The sequence below is a fragment of the Thamnophis elegans genome, chromosome 1 (assembly GCF_009769535.1).
Source record: "Thamnophis elegans isolate rThaEle1 chromosome 1, rThaEle1.pri, whole genome shotgun sequence".
In the NCBI taxonomy this organism is placed as follows: Eukaryota; Metazoa; Chordata; class Lepidosauria; order Squamata; family Colubridae; genus Thamnophis; species Thamnophis elegans.
This window is the reverse complement of record NC_045541.1, coordinates 2,086,070-2,109,876: the sequence shown is the minus strand read 5'-3', so window position 1 is coordinate 2,109,876 and position 23,807 is coordinate 2,086,070. Positions and strand designations below refer to the sequence as shown.

Sequence of the window (23,807 nt, the reverse complement as noted above, 5' to 3'; positions counted from 1 at the left end):
ACCACTACTTCCCCAAATGTCATTCCCTCAGGTGCCATATGGGTCCCCAGAGTTTGAGCTACCCTGGTTCAAAAATTGTACCACTCATCCAGTTAAAGGACATGACAATGAGGCTTTTAGTAGTGTAGGAAATTATCACCCACCCCTCTGCTGGGAAAATGAAACATTCTAGGAAATATTAAAAAAGGGCAGAATATTATATTTTCCTGGATGAGAAATTGAGCAACATGTTTTTTGGGCAGGAAGCAGACTCACTCCTAATAGCTCTCACCCTCCTCAATAGCAATAGCACTAGCAGTTAGACTTATATACCACTTCATAGGGCTTTCAGCCCTCTCTAAGTGGTTTACAGAGTCAGCATATTGCCCCCAACAACAATCCGGGTCCTCATTTTACCCACCTCGGAAGGATGGAAGGCTGAGTCAACCCTGAGCCGGTGAGATTTGAACAGCCGAACTGCAGAACTGCAGTCAGCTGAAGTAGCCTGCAGTGCTGCATTTAACCATTGCACCACCTCGGCTCTAGCCCACAGGAGATGCCAGCACTTCAGAGATAAAGAGATAGCTAGGTCTATTCATAAGCAAATGCCCTCACCCAAGATCCAACGAGGGTAGGATTAGCCCTTCACCCATCCAGCAACAGAAGTCACCACATGGCACCTGGAAAGATCACATTACCCAGCAAGACTCAACCAAGCTTGGGACTCAAGACACTACAAAGTTACCCCTGCATGGTCCCATGGGAGTCTGGCAACCAATCAGAATACATTTCTTACACAGGAACAGGAAGCGCCAAGGCGGAGCCCAAGAAAGGGTATAAATCTCTCTCTCTCTCTCCCACTTATGCGCTTTTTCTTTGCCCAGGAACTCAAACCATGTAGTCCTGTCCATCATTAAACCATCTTTCCAAGCAGCTTCCATGTTTCCAGTGTCTTTCTCCCCACTTGGAACTAAACCTAGATGGACATTTCTTCCAACAGTAAGTATACAGTAGATTAAACATATGCCATGCTTCAGATTTGATGCACAAATTATTTTTCTGAACGTTCTTGAGCACAAACATAGTCACTGCCTGCCACCCCTTAAAGCTGACTCTTCTTCTCTGTCCCCGTATTGCGCAATCCTAGTGACTTCTACGGTGAAGAACATCTACTCAACTCCTCCCCCCCCCACCCAACCGATATATTTTGCTTGGAGAAGATTGAAAAAGGTTGCACTAAATCAGTGTTTCTCAACCTTGGCAACTTGAAGATGTCCGGACTTTAACTCCCAGAATTCCCCAGCCAGCATTCGCTGGCTGGGGAATTCTGGGAGTTGAAGTCCAGACATCTTCAAGTTGCCAAGGTTGAGAAACACTACTGCCCTAAATCTTCTTTTTTTTCCCCCAGCTTTGAGGCCTGAGCCTAATCAAAGTATTCAGTTTCACTGACACATTTTATCAAGTCTATGCTGGCCATTATCACCTAGCTATTCACACTTTGGGGAATTGCCTCAGAGCAGATTAAAAAAAAATACTTAGCTTGTGACAGAAGCAAGAAATAGCTTTTGGCTGAAAGCCAGAAGTAAAAAACAACAACAACCATCAGTAGTTTAAATGTATTTATGCCTGGTAGCAAAGCCCTGGAGTGTGTGTATTTCAGAAATTTGCAAAACAGAATAGAATTGGTCAGGTTGACCCCTCAGTGTGCAGCCCACACTAATTCATACTGCCAACTTATTCTAATAGCGTAACCAACATTACCTGCCCATCCACTGATATTGTATCTGCTGCATAACAATAGCAATAGCAGTTAGACTTATATACCGCTTCATAGGGCTTTCAGCCCTCTCTAAGCGGTTTACAGAGTCAGCATATCGCCCCCAACAACAGTCTGGGTCCTCATTTCACCCACCTCGGAAGGATGGAAGGCTGAGTCAACTTTGAGCCGGTGAGATTAGAACCGCCGAACTGCAGATAGCAGTCAGCTGAAGTGGCCTGCAGTACTGCACTCTACCCACTGTGCCACCTCGGCTCCTTAACAACAAGCCCTCAACAGATCAATTTGCACTTCTAGTTAAAGGGGTAGAAAATTCAGCATCAGACAACAAAGCTTCTGTATTTCAAAACCTGTTCTCATTTTGTAAATTATGCTCCACTTGGCACCCCCACCTCCAAAGCCAGAGGTGAATCAGGTAAATTGGGGTGGTGTTTAATTCCCCTGAGGTAGAATTTGGTCGCTAAACGGCTCCATCATCTATTCAAAATTCTCCACCAAATTTCATTCACAATACCAATGTAGCTTAGTGGCTTAATGCTCTGGATGGAGAGGAAGGCAGCACATTTAAAATGGTGAATGATACACACACACAAACCCCTTCCTACATATCTACCTGCCTGCCTATCTACCTTTGGGAATTTCTCAGTCTGGTAACATACACTGATAGTAAGAGGAACATTGGAATAGTACTAGCACTTAGACCTATATCCATTCATAGTGCTTTACAGGACTCTCTGAGTGCTTTACAAATGCCAGCATATTGCCCACAACAATCCAGTTCCTCATTTTACTGACCTCGGAAGGATGGAAGGCTGAGTCAACCTTGAGATGACAGGATCGAACTCCTGGCGGTGGGCAGATTAAAATCAGTGACTGGCATCAGAGACAACCTGGAATTTAGACTGTTCTCAGTTGCCCCACATCTTGGGTGGGGCTGTACAGCAAATTTGAAACAGGATGCAGGTAATCCTCAAGTTACAACCATTCATTCAGAGACTGTTCAAAGTTACAGTAGTGCTGAACCCAATGGTAGGTATACATGGTTCCCAAAATGATAGTGTTGAAGTGACCCTGTGGTCACATGATCAAAATATGGGCACTTGGCAACCTTCCTGCACTTATGAGATAGGCAGGTGGGAGGGCCTTGAAGTGGAGGCATTCCCTTATTTTACTAAGAGTTGGGGTTGGGAGAAACCAACCTGGAAACTACTTGAATCATTCAACTACTTGAATCATCTTCAACTACTTGAATCATCTTGGTCTTTGCCTAAAGACTGGTGGGATTTGATTAACAACGGGAGTATCAGGACTGTCCATCACTAAGCAATGTGGTCATGTGACATTACACTTCATGACTGCACTGTTTAGTGACAGAAATTCTGTTCCCAACTGCTGTTGTAACTTGTGGACTATGTGTTAGATATTCTATTCCTTTAAAAGTTCTAAGAACAAACTTTGAGATTGTCTTGTCATCATAACTGGATTAAGGGCTTAATTTTTTTTTATGGACAGAATGAATGATTGAAATTGTTACAGTGTTAAAACTGCCCATTTTTGCCTGGAAATTATAATCCTTTTTATATATTCAGAATTTAAATTTGGGTTCTATAGGCTATAGTGGAATTATAGTAGCAACTGAAACACATTGACACATGCTAAAAGTTCTTCCAGATTTTTGCCATTGTTTAATATAACATTTCAAAAACTGACATGTAATCCAGGTGTTAAGAGACATCTTGGAATGATAAGAGGCAATCTGTGGGACATGGGGATTTAAGGATTACCTCATCCTTGACTAAAGTAGAGCTTCCCAACATGTTAATATTTCTACATATGGCTGCATCTAATATACAAAGATGCCAATTACCTCCCAAAGACCCGTCAGATCATACAGAGTCGGCCTCCTCCGGGTTCCGTCCACCAGCCAATGCCACCTGGCTACTACCCGGGGGAGGGCCTTCTCTGTGGCAGCTCCGGCCCTCTGGAATGAACTCCCCGCGGAGATCCGGACCCTCACCTTTCTCTAGGCCTTTTGGAAAGCCGTCAAAACCTGGCTGTGCCGGCAGGCCTGGGGTTGATGAGTTCCCCTCCCCTCTTGACTGGTATGGCCGTGTGATTTTCGTGTATTTTAATTATGTGTACTGTTGTTTATGTTCCCTTTCCCCTTTGAGTTGTTCGCCGCCCTGAGTCCCTCCTGGAGAAGGGCGGCATACAAATAAACCAAAACTGAAACTGAAACTGTTTAGATTCCAGATGAGTTCTTCCAGTAAAAGAAGTTAGTAAGATAAATACAATTAAACAGGAACATATTCAGAATTTTTGAGAGTATACTTTTCAGAATCTATTTAAAGTCTCAGATTAACAAAACAAAATTCAGAATTTAAAGTGCAGAAATAGCAATAAAACACAAAAATAAAATTTAAAATACACAACACAAAAATAAAATACACAACAATAACAGCAAAAGCCCTGAAACAATTAATAATGAGAATAGGATACTAGCCAGCTTCTGCAGGTCATAGTTGTTACATGAATCTTTGCAATGATTGTCCAAGTTAAGTTTTACAGAAGAAAGATTGTAATTTCTTGATAAAAAAAAAACAAAAACAAAACATTAAGGTTTTGATAACTGGGTTTGTGAATGCCAGGCATCATGGTTGGTACAATGGGAAATGTAGTAATACATGGGCTACCAACTACCTCTGAATCTGAGCAAAAACAACATGGTTGTGTTGTGGGAGACTAGCAGATGTGGTCACCACAATAGATACTGCATCAGTTCAAATCAAGGTTAAAAAAAACTCCTATGTGAGAAATTCAGTATGTTACAGGTGGCCCCAGTTTAGAAGCCATTCAGTTTCTGAAAGCTACACTCTCACGTTTAACTTCAAATGCCTTTGCTTGGCTAATGCTTGGAGGCATTTCTCTTGGGGCCTGTCTGAGATTTTGCTATTTCAGGTTTTGCCTGAAACAAAGGTATGTTTCTGATCTACCTCACTGCATTTGATAGGGTTTTTCTCATCCCCGAGGAGGCAAAATGGTTCTGATCTGGCATATTGTGGCATCTCACTTCCTCACCAGACCAAGTCTTTACTTAACACCAAGACAAGATCTGGGATTCATCCCTATTATGATGCAGTTGCAGGTTTTCTATGGACCAATCCCAGAATGTATTTAATGTGTAGAATGGGGTACAGAATTCTAACACAAAATTGTGAGCCCTCTTAAATAGTAATAAATTTGTGATGACTGACACCACCAGACTTGCACTTCAAAATTCCAAGGAAAGGACAAACATAAATATAATTTTCACTTATACGTTATGCAAACTTGAGAGACCGCCTGCTGCCAATTACCTCCCAAAGACCCATTAGATTGCACAGGGTCGGCCTCCTCCGGGTTCCGTCTACCAGCCAATGCCATCTGGCTATTACCAGGGGGAGGGCCTTCTCTGTGGCAGCTCTGGCCCTTTGGAACGAACTCCCCGCAGAGATTCGGACCCTCACCTTTCTCTAGGCCTTTTGGAAAGCCGTCAAAACCTGGCTGTGCCGGCAGGCCTGGGGTTGATGAGTTCCCTTCCCCTCTCGACAGGTGTGGTTGTTGGTCATTTTAAATGTCTATTTTGTACTTGTATGTTTCCCTTTCCCGTTTACGTTGTTCGCCGCCCTGAGTCCCTTTTTGGGAATAGGGCGGCATATAAATAAAATAAAACTTAAACTTAAACTTAAACCAAAAATGAAACCTTTTAAGGAAAAGAAAATGTTAGGAAGTTCTCCAAATCTGACCTTTGCCATGCAGTTCTTGTATATTATTGGATGCAAGTAACCTGAAATTTTGACTATGAAACCTATAATATTTAAGACAGTTTTAGTTCTTAAGCAAAAGGTCTTATTAAAATGTCAGCTCCCCCCAAAATGCTGTTCCTAGAATAATGTATACATTCAAAATAAAACCACTGGTTTTAAAACTAATTTTCAAATTAAAACTATTAACTTGAATTAATGCTGCAATTTCATATTTAACTTGGGTGCAATAATTTCTTACGTTATGGATAACGGGAGTTTAAAATAAAGGTGTTTGACTGAGAAAAAAAAATAACTCTGCTGTAACTTACGTGGACACTTTTTGACACAAAAGGCGCCATAAGTATATTTGCCATCTCGATTGGTTTCCATCTGGAAGGTGGCAGGATTGTAGACTGAAGTCTGTGGGCATTGGGTGACACAGGCGCCACTGTCGTTAAAGTTCATGCAGGCCTGGAAATGAAGAAACAGCTCTCAGAGTTTTCATTGGCATTTAGTGAACTGGCATTATGGTAAGTAAAATCTGACTACAACTGTAGGAAAACCTTGTTTGGCTATTAGCAACTCTAGACAGAAAGAACTTATAAAGAAGGCAGTGGAGGGAGCAACTTGATATGAGAAAGGTAAATGTCAACACTCTTTAGATCAGTGTTTCTCAACCTTGACAACTTGAAGATGTCCCGACTTCAAATCCCAGAATTCTGGGAGTTGAAGTCCGGACATCTATATGTTATGGTGAAAGACATCTTAAATTAGCAAGACTAAATGTCAAACTGATGAAGGAAGGCACAAAAAAATCTGGAAGCCTATTTACATTCAGTTTAATTTCATTTCTCACGGTTCTTTGTGAGAACTCTGTGAGTAAATCTGCTGAAACAGTAAAGGTGCAGAGATGCACACCTCTTTGCTTTGAAGAGTGCCCATGTAAAGGAATACTTACCAGCACACAGAGAAAGACAGGTGACTGTCTTGTCTAGCAATTTTCACAGTAGAGTATTATAGGTTGAAGCAAGCAGTCTGTGTTAGAACATCTCTTAATTCATTGTGTTGGAATATTGTTAATTATTCACTTACTTCTTTCTACTAATTCCATTTTTAGCTACTATTGTCTTTCCAGACGATAATGGATAAATTTGTCATTGCAACAAATTGCACAGTAACTGCATAATGAAAAACGTTTTTTAAAGGTTATGGCTACAAAACCTTGTTCAACCTGTATCTGACAGCCCCTTCAGCTGAATTGCAGATAACGGATCGGAGTAACAGCTTAGGATCTCTCCTATGCCTGTTATCAAGTGCTGTTTAGTTGCCCTTTCCAGGCCACAGACACACAAAAAAGCCACATTGAATAGGGTGGCTGCAAGTTCATTGTAGATTAATCTGCCTGCTCTGGGTTCAAGAAGAAACTCAGCATTTTCATTCAGATGCCTGAATGTTTAAGCATAAGGATGGACTATATAGGTCAAACCCAGTGGAAAGTACAATGCCTATAACTGGATTTATCCTGGCCTGAAAAATATAGGCACATATGCAAAGAGAGGATCTGGTAACTATCACTGGGAAGAAGCTTAAGATGCCACCAAATAGTTTTTACAGACCTGACAATGTTAAATTAGTTCCTGAAAGCTACTTTTCTTCTGAAGACTTTGCATTTACATTTTTTACAATGCCCAGTTGATAAACTGTCATTTTGCCCCTAGTATCTCTCATTCCACCTAACTTTCATGTTTTCACCACAAAGTTTTCACCTTTAAGGACAGCTTTAAAATAAACACATGATGGCCAAAGGAAGAGAACTGTCCTCCCTCAACTCTTTTTGGTTCATCATTTTAGGTATTTTCATCCAGTGGTGGGATTCAAATAATTTAACAACTGGTTCTCTGCCCTAATGATTTCTTCCAACATCCAGTTCACCAAACTGCTCAGAAACGTAAGTGGTGCGAACCGGCTGAATCCCACCACTCCTTTCAGCCAGATTCAGCTTCATTCCTTCTGGGGCAGCAGAGTGAAAGCTGCATAGTTGTGACAGGCAGGGTTTCTTTCTCTTTGCAAGGTTGAAATCAAGGTTTGCAAAGTTCTTTTTATGTATGGGACAGGATAGTAAATCCCATCAGCAGCCCTAGCTACAAACTTTCCACTAATCAAAGTGACATATTACTTATTCTTCCATGTTTTCTCATTTCTGATTTTAATCAAGTATTTGTTGGTAGGGTGATACCAAGAGTTCAAATTGCATGATAAAGTGATGCCAGTGAGTGGCAGATTTTGGTTATAGAAAGGGATTCTGCCTTGAATGTCATCTTCTGAAACAATCTCCAAATTTACGCTCTGCAATTCAAGCCCCAGCTTGAAATATACTGTACATCCGCAAATCCAGCTTTGAATTTGATTTTTCACTTTAATTTTAGCTCTGGAATTAAATAACTATTATTTTGTTCATCTGAGCGATTCCTAATTCCAATTTCTCAAATATGTACTCAATTGGTTCTTCAACTTCAAATGTTGCCAAAAAATATTTTAATCATTATTACTGTGGTAGTGGTTATATTTTATGTTTCCTGTGCAAGCAAACCCCCTGCAATGAAATATAAACTTATGTTTAAAGAAATAATAGAATTAAAGCACTTGCAACTTATTAAGAGTTATAAAAAATTGACCAAAAGAGGAGTAATATGATAAAAAGCTACATTGGATCTAGTCTTCACCCAAAAACTCCCACATATAGTGGATTTTAGAAGACCTGGCTAACAATAAAATAAAATGGCAGGATTCTCATGGATTTCATATTTCTTATATCTCTCAATGCCTAAAACCCTTTATATAGCAGAGAACTTCCTTGTGAAGACTGTGAAAGGGAATGTTTTCTTTAAAAGTCCACCAGGGTAATCAGAAAAAGTTTGCTGTCCCCATGGCATAATCTCTGCTCTAATGAGCCCAAAAATCTGAAGCATGGACATAGGTATAGCAGTGCATTCTTTGGGTATCTTGGGAATGAAATCAGTAGCTGCCTCGAATAGAAGACAGACCACCAAGGAAGAAATGGAAGTTGCCTTCTTAGGTAGAAAACATTGGTGATTGTTCTTAGGGAAACATGATTGAAGTTATTTCTGATGTGTGCATTATATTTCAATTAAAATCAAAGTTCCAAATGAATCACCCACATCTGTAACCTGTTAATTTTAGGCAAGTAAATAATGCAGGATGAAATTCTCACCAATAAATTGCTACAAATCTCTAGTTGCAAAACTTATAAACGTTGAATGGATGAAATAAGTGGTAAGTAACTGGAACATAATAGAAAATACGAATGCTAAGATGTCTGGTGGATATCTCACACTCTATATCAGTGTTTCTCAACCTTGGCCACTTGAAGATGTCTGGACTTCAACTCCGAGAATTCCCCAGCCAGCATTTGCTGGCTGGGGAATTCTGGGAGTTGAAGTCCAGACATCTTCAAGTGGCCAAGGTTGAGAAACACTGCTCTATATGCAATATAATAAAAGTCCAAAACATGTTTACAAATTTCTTGGGAGTAAAATACCACAATGAAAAAAGTGGCACGAAAGAAAGACTTTTGAAACCTACGAAGCAGTCAGTGTCTTTAGGTCCGGAACAGCCTCCTGCACATTCTCGATGACAACATTCGCTGACCGATCGTCCATAGCATCGCCCATCACACTGCTCTGCACACACCACTTTCGTTACTAGAGGGGACAGAAGAAAAATACACAGATGAGAAGAGAAATCAGGAAACACGGCCTAGGTTGCAAATGGACTGAAAAAACACAAAGCTGCAAGAACTGATGAGGTGCTCTTCCACAGATACCAATTAGTTGACCTGGCAGAAAAAAAAGGTGAACACTAAAGCAAATATCTTTTCAAGTAAAGTGGGAGAAAATGTAGACATTGGGGATCTGTTGTGGTCCAGCAGGAGCCGTTGGAGCTGCCACCAGACTTCGACAGCGAGGGGCCCTATGAGTCAGCTCTGGAGATGTAGAGGACCCTGGACAGGTTTCTGACTCCGAGCAGAGCGCAGAGAGGCTGGTTGGCCACCAGGAGGCACCTGAGCCTTGGACCAGTGGGGAGGAGACAAGGGAGTGTGATCCGGACGTCAGCAGTGGGGAGCAGACAAGGGAATTGTTCCTGGATGCCCGGCATAATAGGCGGAAGGAACAGTTGCGCAGTTACAGGAGATAATTGCACTCAGCTGGTGGTAATTAGGCTCCTCTCAAGACTATAAAAGGAATGCTTGTGCAAACGCCCCTTTTGCAGGATTCAACATAATTCACTTGAGCTGGAGAACTCTTGGGCTAGCTTGGCAGGCTGGATTGCTGCCAAGGTTAGTCTGTGCTGGATTGCTGGCAATGTATTGTCTGTGCTGGATTGCTGCCAAGGTCCTGTCTGTGTGTCAATAAATCCTTGCAGTATCTTTGTCTCGGCGTACTTTGGTGTAGGACGAGGGGGGTCAGAACAGGGATCTAATCAAACTGCTTACCGTTACCACTGGAGTTCATGGGGGAGTTCATTAAAATGATAATGAAATACATTTATTTATCTCAATTATATATTGCCATATTACATATAGAGTTGTGATGGTGAAATGAAGGTATTAGATATCTTCTAATCTAATCACTAATATACAGACAGTTGTGGGAATGAACCATCTTTTCCAACATTTATATCAGAGAGAAGTAGACTTTTAGTTCTGATATTTTTTTAAAAAAAGTGACAAAGAATACGCAAAAGAAAATTAAAAAGAAAGTTCATTTAAAAACATTGTTGAAAGCTACTTGCAAACTGTTCTCTTCTCTGCCATTGCTATGGCTTTTGGTCCTAAGCTCATAAATAAATATAAATAAATAAATATAAATAAATTAAAACTAAACTAAACTAACTCAGGGTCAAGTCCTAAGCCAGAGCAAGCCAGAGCTGAAGTTTCCAAGATGAAAAGCAGATTGCTTCAAAGGAAAGTAGGATAATCTATTTGTTTCTTGATCTGTTATTTCTTTGGATATTTAAATTGCAATTATGCATTTATAAGAAATCCCATTATTATTTTTAATACTGATAGAAACATACTAACAACAGGTAAGGAAATAAGAGACTATCAACAAGTTAACTTTGCACAAATTCAACTGAATTAAATTATATCTGAACTGAATCAGTTACATTTGAATTGAATTTGTATTGAACTAATTAAGTGAAAGCAAATAATATATCCCTGAAGATCTTTCTCCTAAAGATAGGAAGATATGCTCTAGGTCCAAGCCAAATCAGAATTTGTCAGTCTGTTAACACTGAGCCAGAAATAAACTGTTCAAGAATAAAACGATTCCAACTTTCTCCTCAATTTTAGTGTTGGTTTCAACCTTGTCTTGCATTCAGTGTAAAACTGGTGAATTGTAAATAATCAATTTTTACTCTTTATTGTAGAAATGTGTTCAGGTAATTAAGCACAGGTGTTTGGTATGTTATTATACTCCTTTACCTTTTGTAAAAAAAGAATTGAGTTTCATTTTGTTCAAGCTAGTATCTTTCTTTATTCTGCCCCCATCCTGAATTTAGAATTTTGCCCAGAACTGTACAATCATAAAACCTCAAAAAAAGAGAGCTAGTAATTATAGACCAGACTTCAATTTAATGTTTTAGTTCTGAGTTGTGTTTGATGTAACTTGGGTGTAAGTATAGACTACTTAGTTATGCTCTCAGTGGACAGATTGTTCTGTACATTCATTGCAGCCTCTCCTTTGCAAGACATAAAATGAAAATCAGTGTTCAGTTTTATGCACATCTGTTTAGAAGCATGGTTTTAGTAAAACTTGCTTTTTGACAAAGTTTAAGGCTGGAAAAAGGCTGTAAATCCCCTGGGCAGACCTTGTATCTCTTCTGTGATTCAATCAGCATTTTTGTTACATAGTTTAATACATTATACTAGATATTGATTCACATCAGATAAAATCGCAGAAAAGTATATTTCAGTTACATGTTTTATGACATTCAAAAGGTGTAATTGGCTCTTATGACAGAGTGATAAATATAAAGGGAGGGGTACAGATAAAGATACAGTGAGCAAATGCCATTAGGGAAGTAAACATGAAAGCTAAATTCACCCTGATACAATTTTAAATATTACAAATGGAAGACAGAAACATATACAATAACAGGTAATAATGTTCAACTGCAACAAAGCTTTTTAAACAACTCCTCTCACAAAAGGGCATCTTTTGAATAAAATTCAGAGTCAAATGTCATATTTTTTGTAATCTATTTATTGATATACGGGTTTAGAAGATTACAGAACTAGGAGCATTCTTAGTAAAAAACTCTCATTAAGGTTTGTATTAAGAAACAGATTTTGATTCCTGTCCATTTACAATTGAGGTACAATTGAGGCAGTCCCTGGGGGATCTGGGGGGAGCTAAAATGATGGCCATGTGTAGCCCATAAACACAGGCAGAGTTTCAATTGCGCTATTGTGGCCACCATCTTGACTTTGTTAGCACGTTGAGAACATCCTTGGAAAGTTCTCTCTTCCTTGTCTTGAAATTCAGATAAAAAATTGCTATACCTAAGAATACGTTTTTCACTCATCTTCTTTGCAAGAGTTCCACCTATTTAATCCTTGCTGCTTGTTATCAATTGGCAGAGTTCTTCCCACTGTGGAAGTGTCTGAGAATGTGAAGACAGATCATTAGCATGACCAACTGCTGTAATTTACACATTTTGACTAACCTTTGGGCCAGAACAAGCTAAAATAATCACCAACCTCTGGGTCCCTCTTGATTCTTCCAGCTATTTTGTTAATATCAGAGAACTGCCACAGCAATATTAATGGCTAAACTCACTGAGGCCACTTTTAACGTTCTGTTTTGGCTTTTCTATGAGAGCATTCTATGGTAGAATGAATTACTGTTACTCTAATAAACCTTCTGTTCCTAAAATAAGTAAATATATTTTCTGTATTTTGACATTTTTAATAATCACTCAAATCTTCTCCTGCTACCTGGGTCCTACTTATATGTACTTTGTGCCTATAATGCAAGAATAAAGTGTTTGCACATGCTTTCTGGTTATTGGGAAATTTCACCATATTGTTCTCTGTATTTACTTGTTCTTTATTTATCTGTTTTCCCCCTTATTCATACTGCATTTTATTTTGTCAGTTATATTGTGAGTCACTCAGAATTGTTTTGGAGTCAAGTGGTGCCTAAATGGAAATAATAACGACTCTATAGTAACTCATTACGCAGAATTGCTTTATTTCACTATACATATATATATATTTACACACATGCATGCATCCCTCTAAACCTTTCTGTTATAAATTAGTTGAGTTGTCCTTGTGCTTTAATGAGCGCACAACAATCACAGGAACCCTGCTAAAGCATATAATGGGTCAGATCATAACTACTAGAAATAACTTATTTGCTATTTAAATCTGTCTGTTCTCCGGTACTCTGGGAACAGCAGACAATGGAAGCTGATGCCCCTTGGCCTCCCTCCTCACTGGTTTCCAGGGGCATTTATGAAAGTGGTAGGAATAGTTGGATTACTTAATTGCGTTGCACAGTTGCATGTAATTAATCATTGTAAATGTTTCCTTTAATTCTCTGTTGCATAGAATTATAAATCTACCAAGTGGCAGAGAAAATGGAAAATAGCTGAAATCAATAAGAGGAACATGTAAAGTTATTAGTGTAACGCCAGGATTTTAATTAAATATGTTGATCTTTAGTTAAAATGCTAAATCCACATAATTGATCTAGAGATATTGTTCAGTTTTTTGCTCACATGCACTTGTCTTTATCTTATGGAAATATATGTAATTATTTTTGTTTCCTTTGGATAATTTTTTTAATTGTTTCATATTACATAGTATTTATCCATCCAACCATCAATTTGATTAGGCATTTTCAACTACTCGGGGTCTTCAGAACCGTATGATCCTTGGGTTTTAAGGAACTGAATAGGATAGGAGCTAACTACACAAAAAGCAAGGAAGGAAAGAAACAAACATATAAATATTTTCAGAACAAAGCCTTAAGGAAATTGGCAGTTAGTTCTCAACTTCAGGAAACCCATCTAAAATACTCATCTCAAAGAAAAAGAGACACACCTTATAAATGCATTGAAACATTTTCCAATTTAAAATGCAAGGCTGGGAAGTATTCCTAATTCATTACTGAATTCACAAACACTTCCACAATATCATCTGAAATGATTAGAGGTCCATTTTTCCCACCAAACATTTGAATAGTTTGCTCTCCAGAAATTAACGTGGTGATTAAGTGTATTACCCCTATTGACTTTGCTTGCCAGAAACCAAAAAAATCAGTGGGGGGAATAAAAGGTTACAAATGTTGATCACATGATCCTGGGATTCTGCAATCATCATAAATAAATAACAGTTGCCAAGTAGTTGAATTTTACGCATATAACCCATGGGGATGCTGTGTTGGTTGTAAGTGTGAGAACTTTTCCACTCTAGTTGTAGCTTTTAATGGTCACTAAACAAGTGGCTGTAGGTTGAAGATGATCTGTATTACTATTTGTGAATTGATTTAGGAACTGTTTCGGTCTTCTTTGAAATTTGGGAATATGGGAAAAAAAGTCTTGAAAAATGAACTCATTCGGAAAATTAATTTGTAGAGATTTAAGAATCTTTTTCAAGATCTTGATAGATGGAGATCACTGAGTAAGTCAATCACCGCCTCTTTTCTTTGCATCAAGAAGATATTTCTTTATATCAAAACTCAAAGTTAGGGTCAATGTTTCTGCCTATTCTGCCAAGATTTTCTCACCTTTCTTCTTCACATTTTTTTAGCTGAACATTTATTTAGTATATATATTAAGTTGAAACCTTTCAACATTTTGGTATGCATGCCAACCACTCCTTTCCTTTTATCCACCAGGTTTTCAGCATTTGTGTCTATAGCAATAGCAATAGCAGTTAGACTTATATACCGCTTCATAGGGCTTTCAGCCCTCTCTAAGCAGTTTACAGAGTCAGCATATTGCCCCCAACGATAATCCAGGTCCTCATTTTACCCACCTCAGAAGGATGGAAGGCTGAGTCAACCTTGAGCCGGTGAGATTAGAACCGCCGAACTGCAGATAACAGTCAGCTGAAGTAGCCTGCAGTGCTGCATTTAACCACTGCGCCACCTCGGCTTGGCTCTATAACCATGAAGATTGCAGTGATGCTATGTTATTCGTGTTGCTGAGGATTTGAATTTACAGTGATCCTAGTAAGACAGATTCCTAAATGTCAGCAATCATACATGTATACATTTTCATGATGCAGACTTTAAAACCAATGTGATGATCTCTAAGGACAACACAAATACCATACATTGTTTTGAGATCTTGCTGCTCTCTGTGCACTTTCTAATTGTGGGGGGATTTCTATGACTCCTGAGCAGGCTGTTTGACTTTAGCAAAACTCCTTGAAAAGAAGGTAAAAAGAGCGTGGGATAGTTTTATTTCCATTGCTTTCTCATTAAAAAAAGGTTAAAGTTTGAATGTATGGCACAGTCTATTTTACTACTTCAGGATTGCACTGCTTATTTCCATATCATAGTAAAGTTATGTCAATTAGGAAACAAAAATTTCATAACATACTTTAATTATTTGATAAAAATTTCAATAATGTCAACAGCATAATTTTTGATTTGTCTTAATGTCTTCTTCTCACTTTAAAATTATTTCTTATTCAAATATACTTACAACTCTGGCACTCATCTGCTGAAGGTCCCCAACATCGATTTCCACAGGATTTGTGACACTGTCCACCTTTAGAAAGAATAGAGCAAAATTAAGAGATTATTGACCGCCTATTTTCTTCAGTGCCCTTAAGCTTCATCTCAGAACAACTCTAGGTAATACTAGGAAATCTAGTATGGAAATTTCATGAGACTATTTATGTTTTCCCACTGATGTAATATAGGGAAGAAAAAAGGTTCCTTGGAAAATCTGCCATGTTTCCTATCGTGTTTCCCCGAAAATAAGACAGGGTCTTATTTTCTTTTGACCCCTCAGAAAAGCGATTGACCTTCTTTTTAGGGTGGTCTTATTATTGTTGAGGTGCAGGTATATATATATATATATATATATATATATTTAAAGTCACAACCCCTGGTATGCCCAAATGTGGGAGGAAGATCACACTTCCATTCTCTGTCCTTCGGCTCGTCACAAGAGACCATCCAGACAGAAACCCAATATTTTTTACTGTTGCCTTTTTGTTACATTTGTTATATTTGTGCACAGGTTCGATTCCCAGCAAGGGTATGGCTAGCTGATGAGAGCTAAATAGCTTGAAATAGATCTATACTAGTCTCCCTTTATTTATTTATCAGCAAACATATTATATATATATATATATATATATATATATATATATATATATATATATATATATATATATATATATATATATATATATATATATATATATATAAATCTCCTTTGGTTTTTCTCCACTTTGCAGGGCTAATCCTGTAAGGAAGGCAGGAAGGAAACATTCTGGTGTTGTTTCTAGCCTCATCTTTATTGCCCTGCTTACAGAAACTGCCTCTCCAGTTAACCCTTATTACCATTGTAACAACTAAGGCGAAGCGCCCATCGACCTGAGTGACGTTGTGTTGGCCATGCCCACATGGTCACATGACCACTGAGCCTCGCCTACCCAGCTGGTCATTAGGGCAGAGAACTGGTTGGTAAATTATTTGAATCCCACCACTGAATTGGTCCCACTATAAAACTGTTTTTCCTTAATGGATGCTTATACTAATATGTAACCTGAATTTATCTTTTCCAGAAATCATTGTGTAGTGACAGCAGAGAGGCATCTCTGACAGAACTGATTAATGTTTGATAGCAAGACCAACCACAGTTTGATACGCACAGCAGGTAGTTGCTTGTAAGGTCAGACTGAAACATCTTGTCTGCAATGCCACTTTCTGGCAGCTCCTGTTAAGCACCAAATTTCTTTGCTTCATGCAGTTAAATCAAGTAACTGGTCCTGTCCCAGGCCAATATTTTGAGGAGAAAGTTACATTTATTTACCTTTATTTCTATGCAAACTAATAGAGACTTCTTTATCTCCTTAAAATTATGTTTGCTGTATAACAAATAACTTGTATATTTGTTCATTTGTTGATGTTCCTAATTGTACTGGCTTGCTTCTACATGCCTGCAGAATGTCAGAAATGACATAATATAATTTTTCCCCTGCTTTCTTTTTGGTTTACCCCAAGCTTTTATAAATGATGAAGAAAGCAAATTTTCTAAGGAGGACAGCTAAGACATAGGTTTCCATGAACTTTTGGCCAGGAGATCAAACACGAATTCTGGGATAAAGTGAAAAAATTGATTCAGATTTCCAAATATGGATCCTAAACTTTGGCTCTTTTCCTTTTCTTAAAAGAGACACAATGATAATATTTAACACGTAAAATAGCTTTGAAACTGTTTTGGTATGAATTACTCTTCTTAATGCAACATCTAAGTATAAATATTTCTGCTCTATAAAGAAGCACACTTGAAGAAGTACACACAGTCGTGGAGAATATATACGCATATATATTCATTTGCCTTCATTCATAATATATACTCAACCAAATGCCATCATTTTCTGACAACCTCATAATATTGTTAGAATTTACTAATTAAGTTATACAACAGTTGCACATGTATTCTAACCACTCCATTAAAAACATCAGGCCCAAGGTTCATTTGAAGCAATTATGAAAACTTTTTTATATCTGTATATAATTTTTGGCTATTGCCTAGCATCTGGCTATTGGGATCAAGACTTCTGTTGCAGTTATGACACACAGGTCCATTCTTATCAAGAGGAAAGTAATACCATCTGGCACAAAGAACAGAACTTTAACCTGTAACAATAATTGTGACAACTAAAGCACTCTATATGAAAATTAGATATACCAAACTGTCTTAGGGAAAAAAAAGGTTATTTAGGAATGAGGGAGAGTAAGGAAATACTGAAGAATTATGACTTTATATGAAAGAAAAGGGGTATAAATACATAAATGTAAGTAAAGACTTGCAAAGACTCGAAATTCTGTTCAGATCTATTCTCTCATATATGAGGAAAAATAATTTTGCCTGATCCAAATAGTATATATTTCAGTTTAAAAAGGAAGAAACTGAATGTCACTGGGAATACTGCCCAGTGAAGTAGAGTGTTATGCTTTTGACAAAATTAAATCCTATTGATCCTATTAAATTAAATTAAATCCTATTCTTTTGATAAGTCTATGCTTTAAATAATCTTTTCAGTTTATTATGACATAATCCAAAGGACAGGCTCAAATCTCAGTCTGGTGAATAAGAAAGCATTTCCTACTTAAACTGATTCATGAGGCCAATTTGACTTGGGGTTCAAATCCAATTCAACATGGACAACTCTTATTTCCTCTTATTTCCACACTGACTCTCACTAGCAATCGAATGATTCTCTTTTTCTCTGAATTTTTTTTTTTTTGCATTTATTGAACAGAATTGTTGTTTTGAAGAATATTTTATTGAAACCAGAATTATGCAAGTGCCACATATATATTCCTGTTCAAATTGTATCTGCACCAAGTGCAAACATATTGGATTGCTGGAAGAAAAAATTCTGTTGTATCTAAAGAATTACCCATATTTTCACGCATATATCCCACCCACGCAAATAACCCGCAGGTTTTCAAGATTTATGTAAAAAAGTTTTTATACACCTTGCCTTCTTCTTTTTTTTTTAAAATATATTTTATTCATTTTTCGCATTCCATTTGCAATCACTTATATACAGGGTATTTACTATAAGAAAAGAAAAAAAAAGGAGATAAAACGAACAAAAAAAGGAAACACAACTCATCATTCACAACCCCACCTAACCCTTCCATCCTCCATACACCCCATCTACCCCCTCCAACTTTCCTTTCCTCCCTCTAACACTCCCCTCCTACTTCCCTTTCCCCTCAAACCTTCCTTCTCCCCTTACTCCCCACACGCCCTCCTTACATTCCCCTTACTCCTTCCTTACTCCTCCCTCCTCTTTCCCTCTACCTCCCTCCTTGGTGTATGCCTTTATTCGAGTGTTGTTTGATCTGATAAAAGTAAAGTGAACCAAGGAAAAAATAAATAAAAGAAAAAAAAGAACCACCGTATATAAATACATTCTTGTTCTTATTAAGACTATGTTAACACCCCCCCCCACCCCCACCCCCACAAATCCCCATCCCTAATCCTCCCGACTTCCCAGGGCCCACACCTGGCACTACCTTCTGTCTAAAATATCTTGTATGCATATGGATTAAAAAAATAAAAATAATATGTCAAAAGAAAGAAAAACAGAAAAAAAAGAAGAGAGAAAAGAAAAGAGAAAAGAAGAAAAGAAAAAAAAAGGAAACCACTCTTTGTGTTGATCTCAGCCCCCCATCTTTATCTATGCTTAAATAGTATAAATCATTCTATCTATATTTTATTCTTGTCTCTTACTTCTTTGCTATTTACCCCAACCTTCTGTAGACTCTCCCGTTCCTCTTCCTAAACCTTATGATCCCTTCCGATAAAATTTAAGCAATGTGGTTCATGCCACATATTCAAATTACTTTGCAGAAGAGTAATCAAGCTTTCCCTTCTAGTAAAATTTAAACAGCGTAAATGATCTTTCTTAACCTCCTTTTCAAACAGTAATTCAAAATAATCTAGCCAAGCTTCCCCTTCTTAGTAAAGTTAAGCAGCGTAGATCAAATATTACTTTACACAGAAATCAACTTCTATCTTAAGATAATTCCAACCGACTTTCTCTTCTAATAGGATTTAAATAACGTAGTTCATTCCACATGCATTTTACCCTCATCCCTTACTTGTCTGATATTTACCACTATCAAATTTATGCTAACATTTGTTTAAAATCTAACTCAAAGCAATTTCAACCAACTTTCCCTTCTAATAAAAGTTAAATAGCATGGATCATTCCACATATTCAAATAATACTTTCAGCAAGAGTCAGTTAACCTTCTGTTTTAAAATAGTCCCTTCTAACAAAGTTTAAACAACATAAATCATTCCGCATTCTTTTTACACCTATCTTAAGATAATCCCAACCGGCTTTCTGTTCTAATAAGCTTTAAACAACGTAAATCATTCCACATATATTTTACCCTCATCCCTTGCTTGTCTAATGTTTACCACTATCAAATTTATGCTAACGTTAATTTAAAATCTAGCTCAAAGTAGTTTCACCCAGCTTTCCCTTCTGATAAGAATTAGTCCGCTTTTTCTACCGGAGAGAGGTCTCAAACCCCCATTCAGTCCTTAACTTTGGCGAATATTTTGAAATGTCTAAATTCTCGATCTCCGTTTTTCTGCTTCTCCGAGGGAGGAAAGGCTACCCCCTCCATCTTGCAGCCACATGGCCTGCCGCTTGCCTTCTCCTTCCGCTTGTCTCTCCTCTCTTCCAAGTGAGTCAGGAAGTCCTGCCTTCAAAGTCCTACAGTAGAAATCTTGAGCCTCCGAAACAGAGTTAAGACGAAATCTTTGATTCTTAAATGTAACCGTGATGCCGGCAGGGGCCTCCCATCTGTATCGAATCTGTTGACTCCTAAGCTCTTTAGTTAAAAAGGTGTAGTCCCTTCTTGCTTTCAACATCTGGAAAGGTATATCTTTGAAGACAATCAGGTCCTGGTCATCAACTCGGAGACTGTTGTTATGAAACTTTTGCACAATCGCGTTTCTAGATTCTTTTGTAGAGAAATGTATAATTATGTCCCTCGGGAGCTGTCGCTGTTCCGCTATCAATGAGTTCTGGCGATAGATTTTCCGAATCTGCCAATCAAAGTTAAGTCCCGGGCTTCCCACCGCATGGCTGAAGGCTTCAGCAAAGGTCTGTTTCAGATTCTCTTGCTCCTTTTCACGGAATCCTCTGACTCTTATTGCAAATGCCTTCCTATTAAAATTTATCATCATAAGTTGTTGTTCAGTGTCTCTAATTTTTTGTTGTAAAATTTGAATATTGGTAGTCAAATTAAAATTAGCCTTCTCCAAACTTTCCAATTTGTTCTCTATTTCAGCAGAATAATCTGACAGGGCAGACACGGCTGCAAACGTGTTCGCCTTCATTTGATTAACTTTAGACTTTAAATCATCATATAGTTCCAATACAAATTCCTTAATTTCTTGTTTAAAATCATTAAACATTTTAAAGAAATATTCCTGTGTTAAAAGTTCTCCAGTAGAAGGCATAGGAGACAAAGGCTGTGGTTCCAGTAAAAATTCTTTAAATTCTTTAGACACATTTGTAGCAAGACGCTTCTTTGACCTGGGTGCCATAATAAATAAACAAGTAAGCAGCGCTTTGCTCCCCTCTGTTTCCAAAGAAGAAGAGTTTATTTTGTTAAGGAGCGGTCTGCAGGAAGGTAAAACCGGCTAAGTATATCCACTATCAATCATCCACGGAGAGAAATCGCCATTTTGAAATCCATTTAGACAAAGAAGTCTCTAAGACAAATGGTGCTGGTATTTAAGATAGTAATAAAAACATAAATCTCACAGGGGTGGGACCCGCCCGTATCAATTCTAGCTTGAAAAAAACTTTGTTTTGTCCTGGGGGGGGCTAGCCTGTCTGGGGCTGCCAAAAAAAAAAGGCAGCTGAGAAGAACTGGCTGGAGATAAAAGCTCCGCTCCGGCTGGATCTAATCTCTATCCACAGCCAAAAAAAGAAAAAGGCTGTGGCTTATGAATAGACCCTAGCCTACAGAGCTACTCCCTGCCCCTTTCTTAGCCAAAAAGGGGTGCTATCTATGATCTTATTTAGATATACAGACCAGATCTCTGAGGAGCTCGGTGGAGCCCTCCTCGGCAACAGGCCACGCCCCCAGGAAGTCATACACCTTGTCTTCTTATATAACCCGCAGCGGCGGTCTGGCCGGCTAGCGAGGAACGACGACCATCTGCTGGAGGCGAAGCGAAGGGAGCCCGCTCTGACGCGAGCTGCGTCCCTCCCCCTCCACTAGCTCTGCCATTGCTGCAAACTGCACAGCGGCCCCCATTTTCTCGCCGCTCCCGCCCGCCCCAGGAAAAGGAGGAGGAGGAGAAGCGGCGCGAAGGGAGCGTTGCTTCGAGATGATCTCAAGCGGAACCCGAGGCACGCCGGCCGTGCGCAGCCCTTTTTCACGGCCGGTGCAGTTCCAGGAAAAACAACACTGCGCCGTGGAGAAGAAACCATTTTGCGTGTAAAATATTTTCCGTATACCCCGCCCACTTTTATACCCCGCGGGGGGATGCGTGGTAGGTAAAAACGCACATTGCCCGCGGGTTATATGCGTGAAAATACTACAGACATAAACAATACCAAGGATGAAAGCTTTCTTTAAAGTATTTTGGTGAATTTCAGAAGAAAAATAAATAACATTGTCATAGGTGTGTACTACAGATCACCCAACCAAGTAGAGGAAATAGACAAACTTTTGGGTAATCAGTTAACTGGTGTGTGCAGGAAACATACCAGAGGTGGGTTGGCCTGGATCAGTGAGGCTCCGCCCACCTGCCTGGACACTTCTGTGCATGCACAGAAGTGTCAAATGAGGGCGCCTGAACCGGTAGTAAAAAAATTAGCACTGCCTTCTATGAATGTGGGGCTGGACAAGTGGGAATAGAGAATTCACTATTTGGCACACAGATGCCCCCAAACCTACTTTCATTTCTTTTATAGTTTTATTTCTTCATGCTGGGCATCTTCTCTATGGCATTACATTTTTCTGTTTTCAATCTTTCAATGTAAGCATAAATAGCCAAGCTTCCAAATTTTACACAACCCTCACAGTCTGATTGTTAAGGAAATTTGGTGATACAATAACTGTACACAGAAAATATCCTAGAGAATGCTTTGTTTTCTGAAATAGAGATCTACAGATGTTCAACTCTGCCCTCAAGTTCCAGGATGCTCCAGACCACAAAGCCGGTGCTGAGAATTCAGGGAAATTAAATCCACCTATCTGGAAAACAGCTGGGAAAAGCAACCTAGTGACAGAGATGGGCTGTATTTCGAGAAAGCTCCATAAATGCTGTACTAATCAACATGTCAGGGAACTGCCATATCCAAATAAAAGCTTGGTGCTGATATTATGCTTAATAAAAATCCCACAACATTGATCCACTTCTCCTGAAAATAAACACAAGTTATTTTTAACAGACTTTGACATGTCTACCTGTTTCCTGTTATGTTATTTTTGTAGTGTCAGATGATAATTTGCATTTAAATAGAGATATTTAACTGTAGAGCAAGAAGAAGCCTGCAAACTGTCTCTTCTTCTTATTGGAAACTTGAAAGTGTCGGCTTTATTGTTTTCTCCCCTCACTGCTATACAGGCAAAATGAGGTGCTGAAAGCGTAGATAACGGAAATTTGAAATAAATTATCACAAGTCTTTTTGAAGGTCATATATCAAGTAAATTGGAAGAAAACATGCTTTGCTTTATTTGCTAATAATAAGGTGTCCAACAGATATTGGACCAGTTTCCAATCCTGTAATTTATTTTACTAATGCAATTCTCTGCATTGAAGGAAATAAACTAATTCAGTATATTTGAATCATCTTCTGTCATAAGGTTAATACTATAGAACGTCTTACAGAGAAGTAAGAAAGACTTCATTAAGATTATCAGTTCATGGAGGGAGGAGCCAATGTCGTGATGAGATGGTTGTGTGGTCTCAATGCTCTGAGACCACAGCCAACACTTATGCCACTGGGTGGTTCAAATGGACCTAAACCGCCCCGAAGAGACAGTGAACAGGAAGAATACATCTTGCTGATCTTGGGGATATCGCAAAATCCTCGAAAGAAGCAAGAGAAGTTGTTCAAGCCAGTGACAAAAAATCCAGCCAAAGGCTGACAAAGTTGGGACGGCCCAAAATGGAAGGATATGGAAAAAGAAAGTGTTTCCAGCTGATGAGGAATTTTTATTGTTTTAAAAAAGAGATTGCCTATACAAACTCAAAAACCAATTTAAATTAAAGAATAGAAAAATCAAGCGGCGGAATTGAATTTGGAATGGTTTTGGACAGTGGTTATCTTACTTTTTAAATGTTATTTACATGAATCAAATCTATACAAAACTTTTGAAACAGATGGATTAAGTTTTCTTCTTCTATATTCTCTTTGTGACTCTATGTAATTTACAGAATTTTTCCTCTTTTATTGCTGTGGGTATTTTTTTAATTCATTTAAAGATTGGACC

The 23,807-nt window shown here is 38.4% G+C and overlaps 1 protein-coding gene across 1 annotated transcript in view; it reads right to left on the bottom strand.

Annotated features, from left to right (window-relative positions):
• LOC116519673 (receptor tyrosine-protein kinase erbB-4-like) overlaps positions 1 to 23,807 on the bottom strand; it is a 237,659-nt gene that overhangs the window by 86,958 nt on the left and 126,894 nt on the right. Inside the window, exons 4-6 of the mRNA XM_032233689.1 lie at positions 15,286 to 15,351; positions 9,145 to 9,263; positions 5,871 to 6,012 (exon numbers count right to left, since the gene is read on the bottom strand). Coding sequence (XP_032089580.1) covers positions 5,871 to 6,012; positions 9,145 to 9,263; positions 15,286 to 15,351 — 327 coding nt within the window. The remainder of the gene's footprint in view (positions 1 to 5,870; positions 6,013 to 9,144; positions 9,264 to 15,285; positions 15,352 to 23,807) is intronic.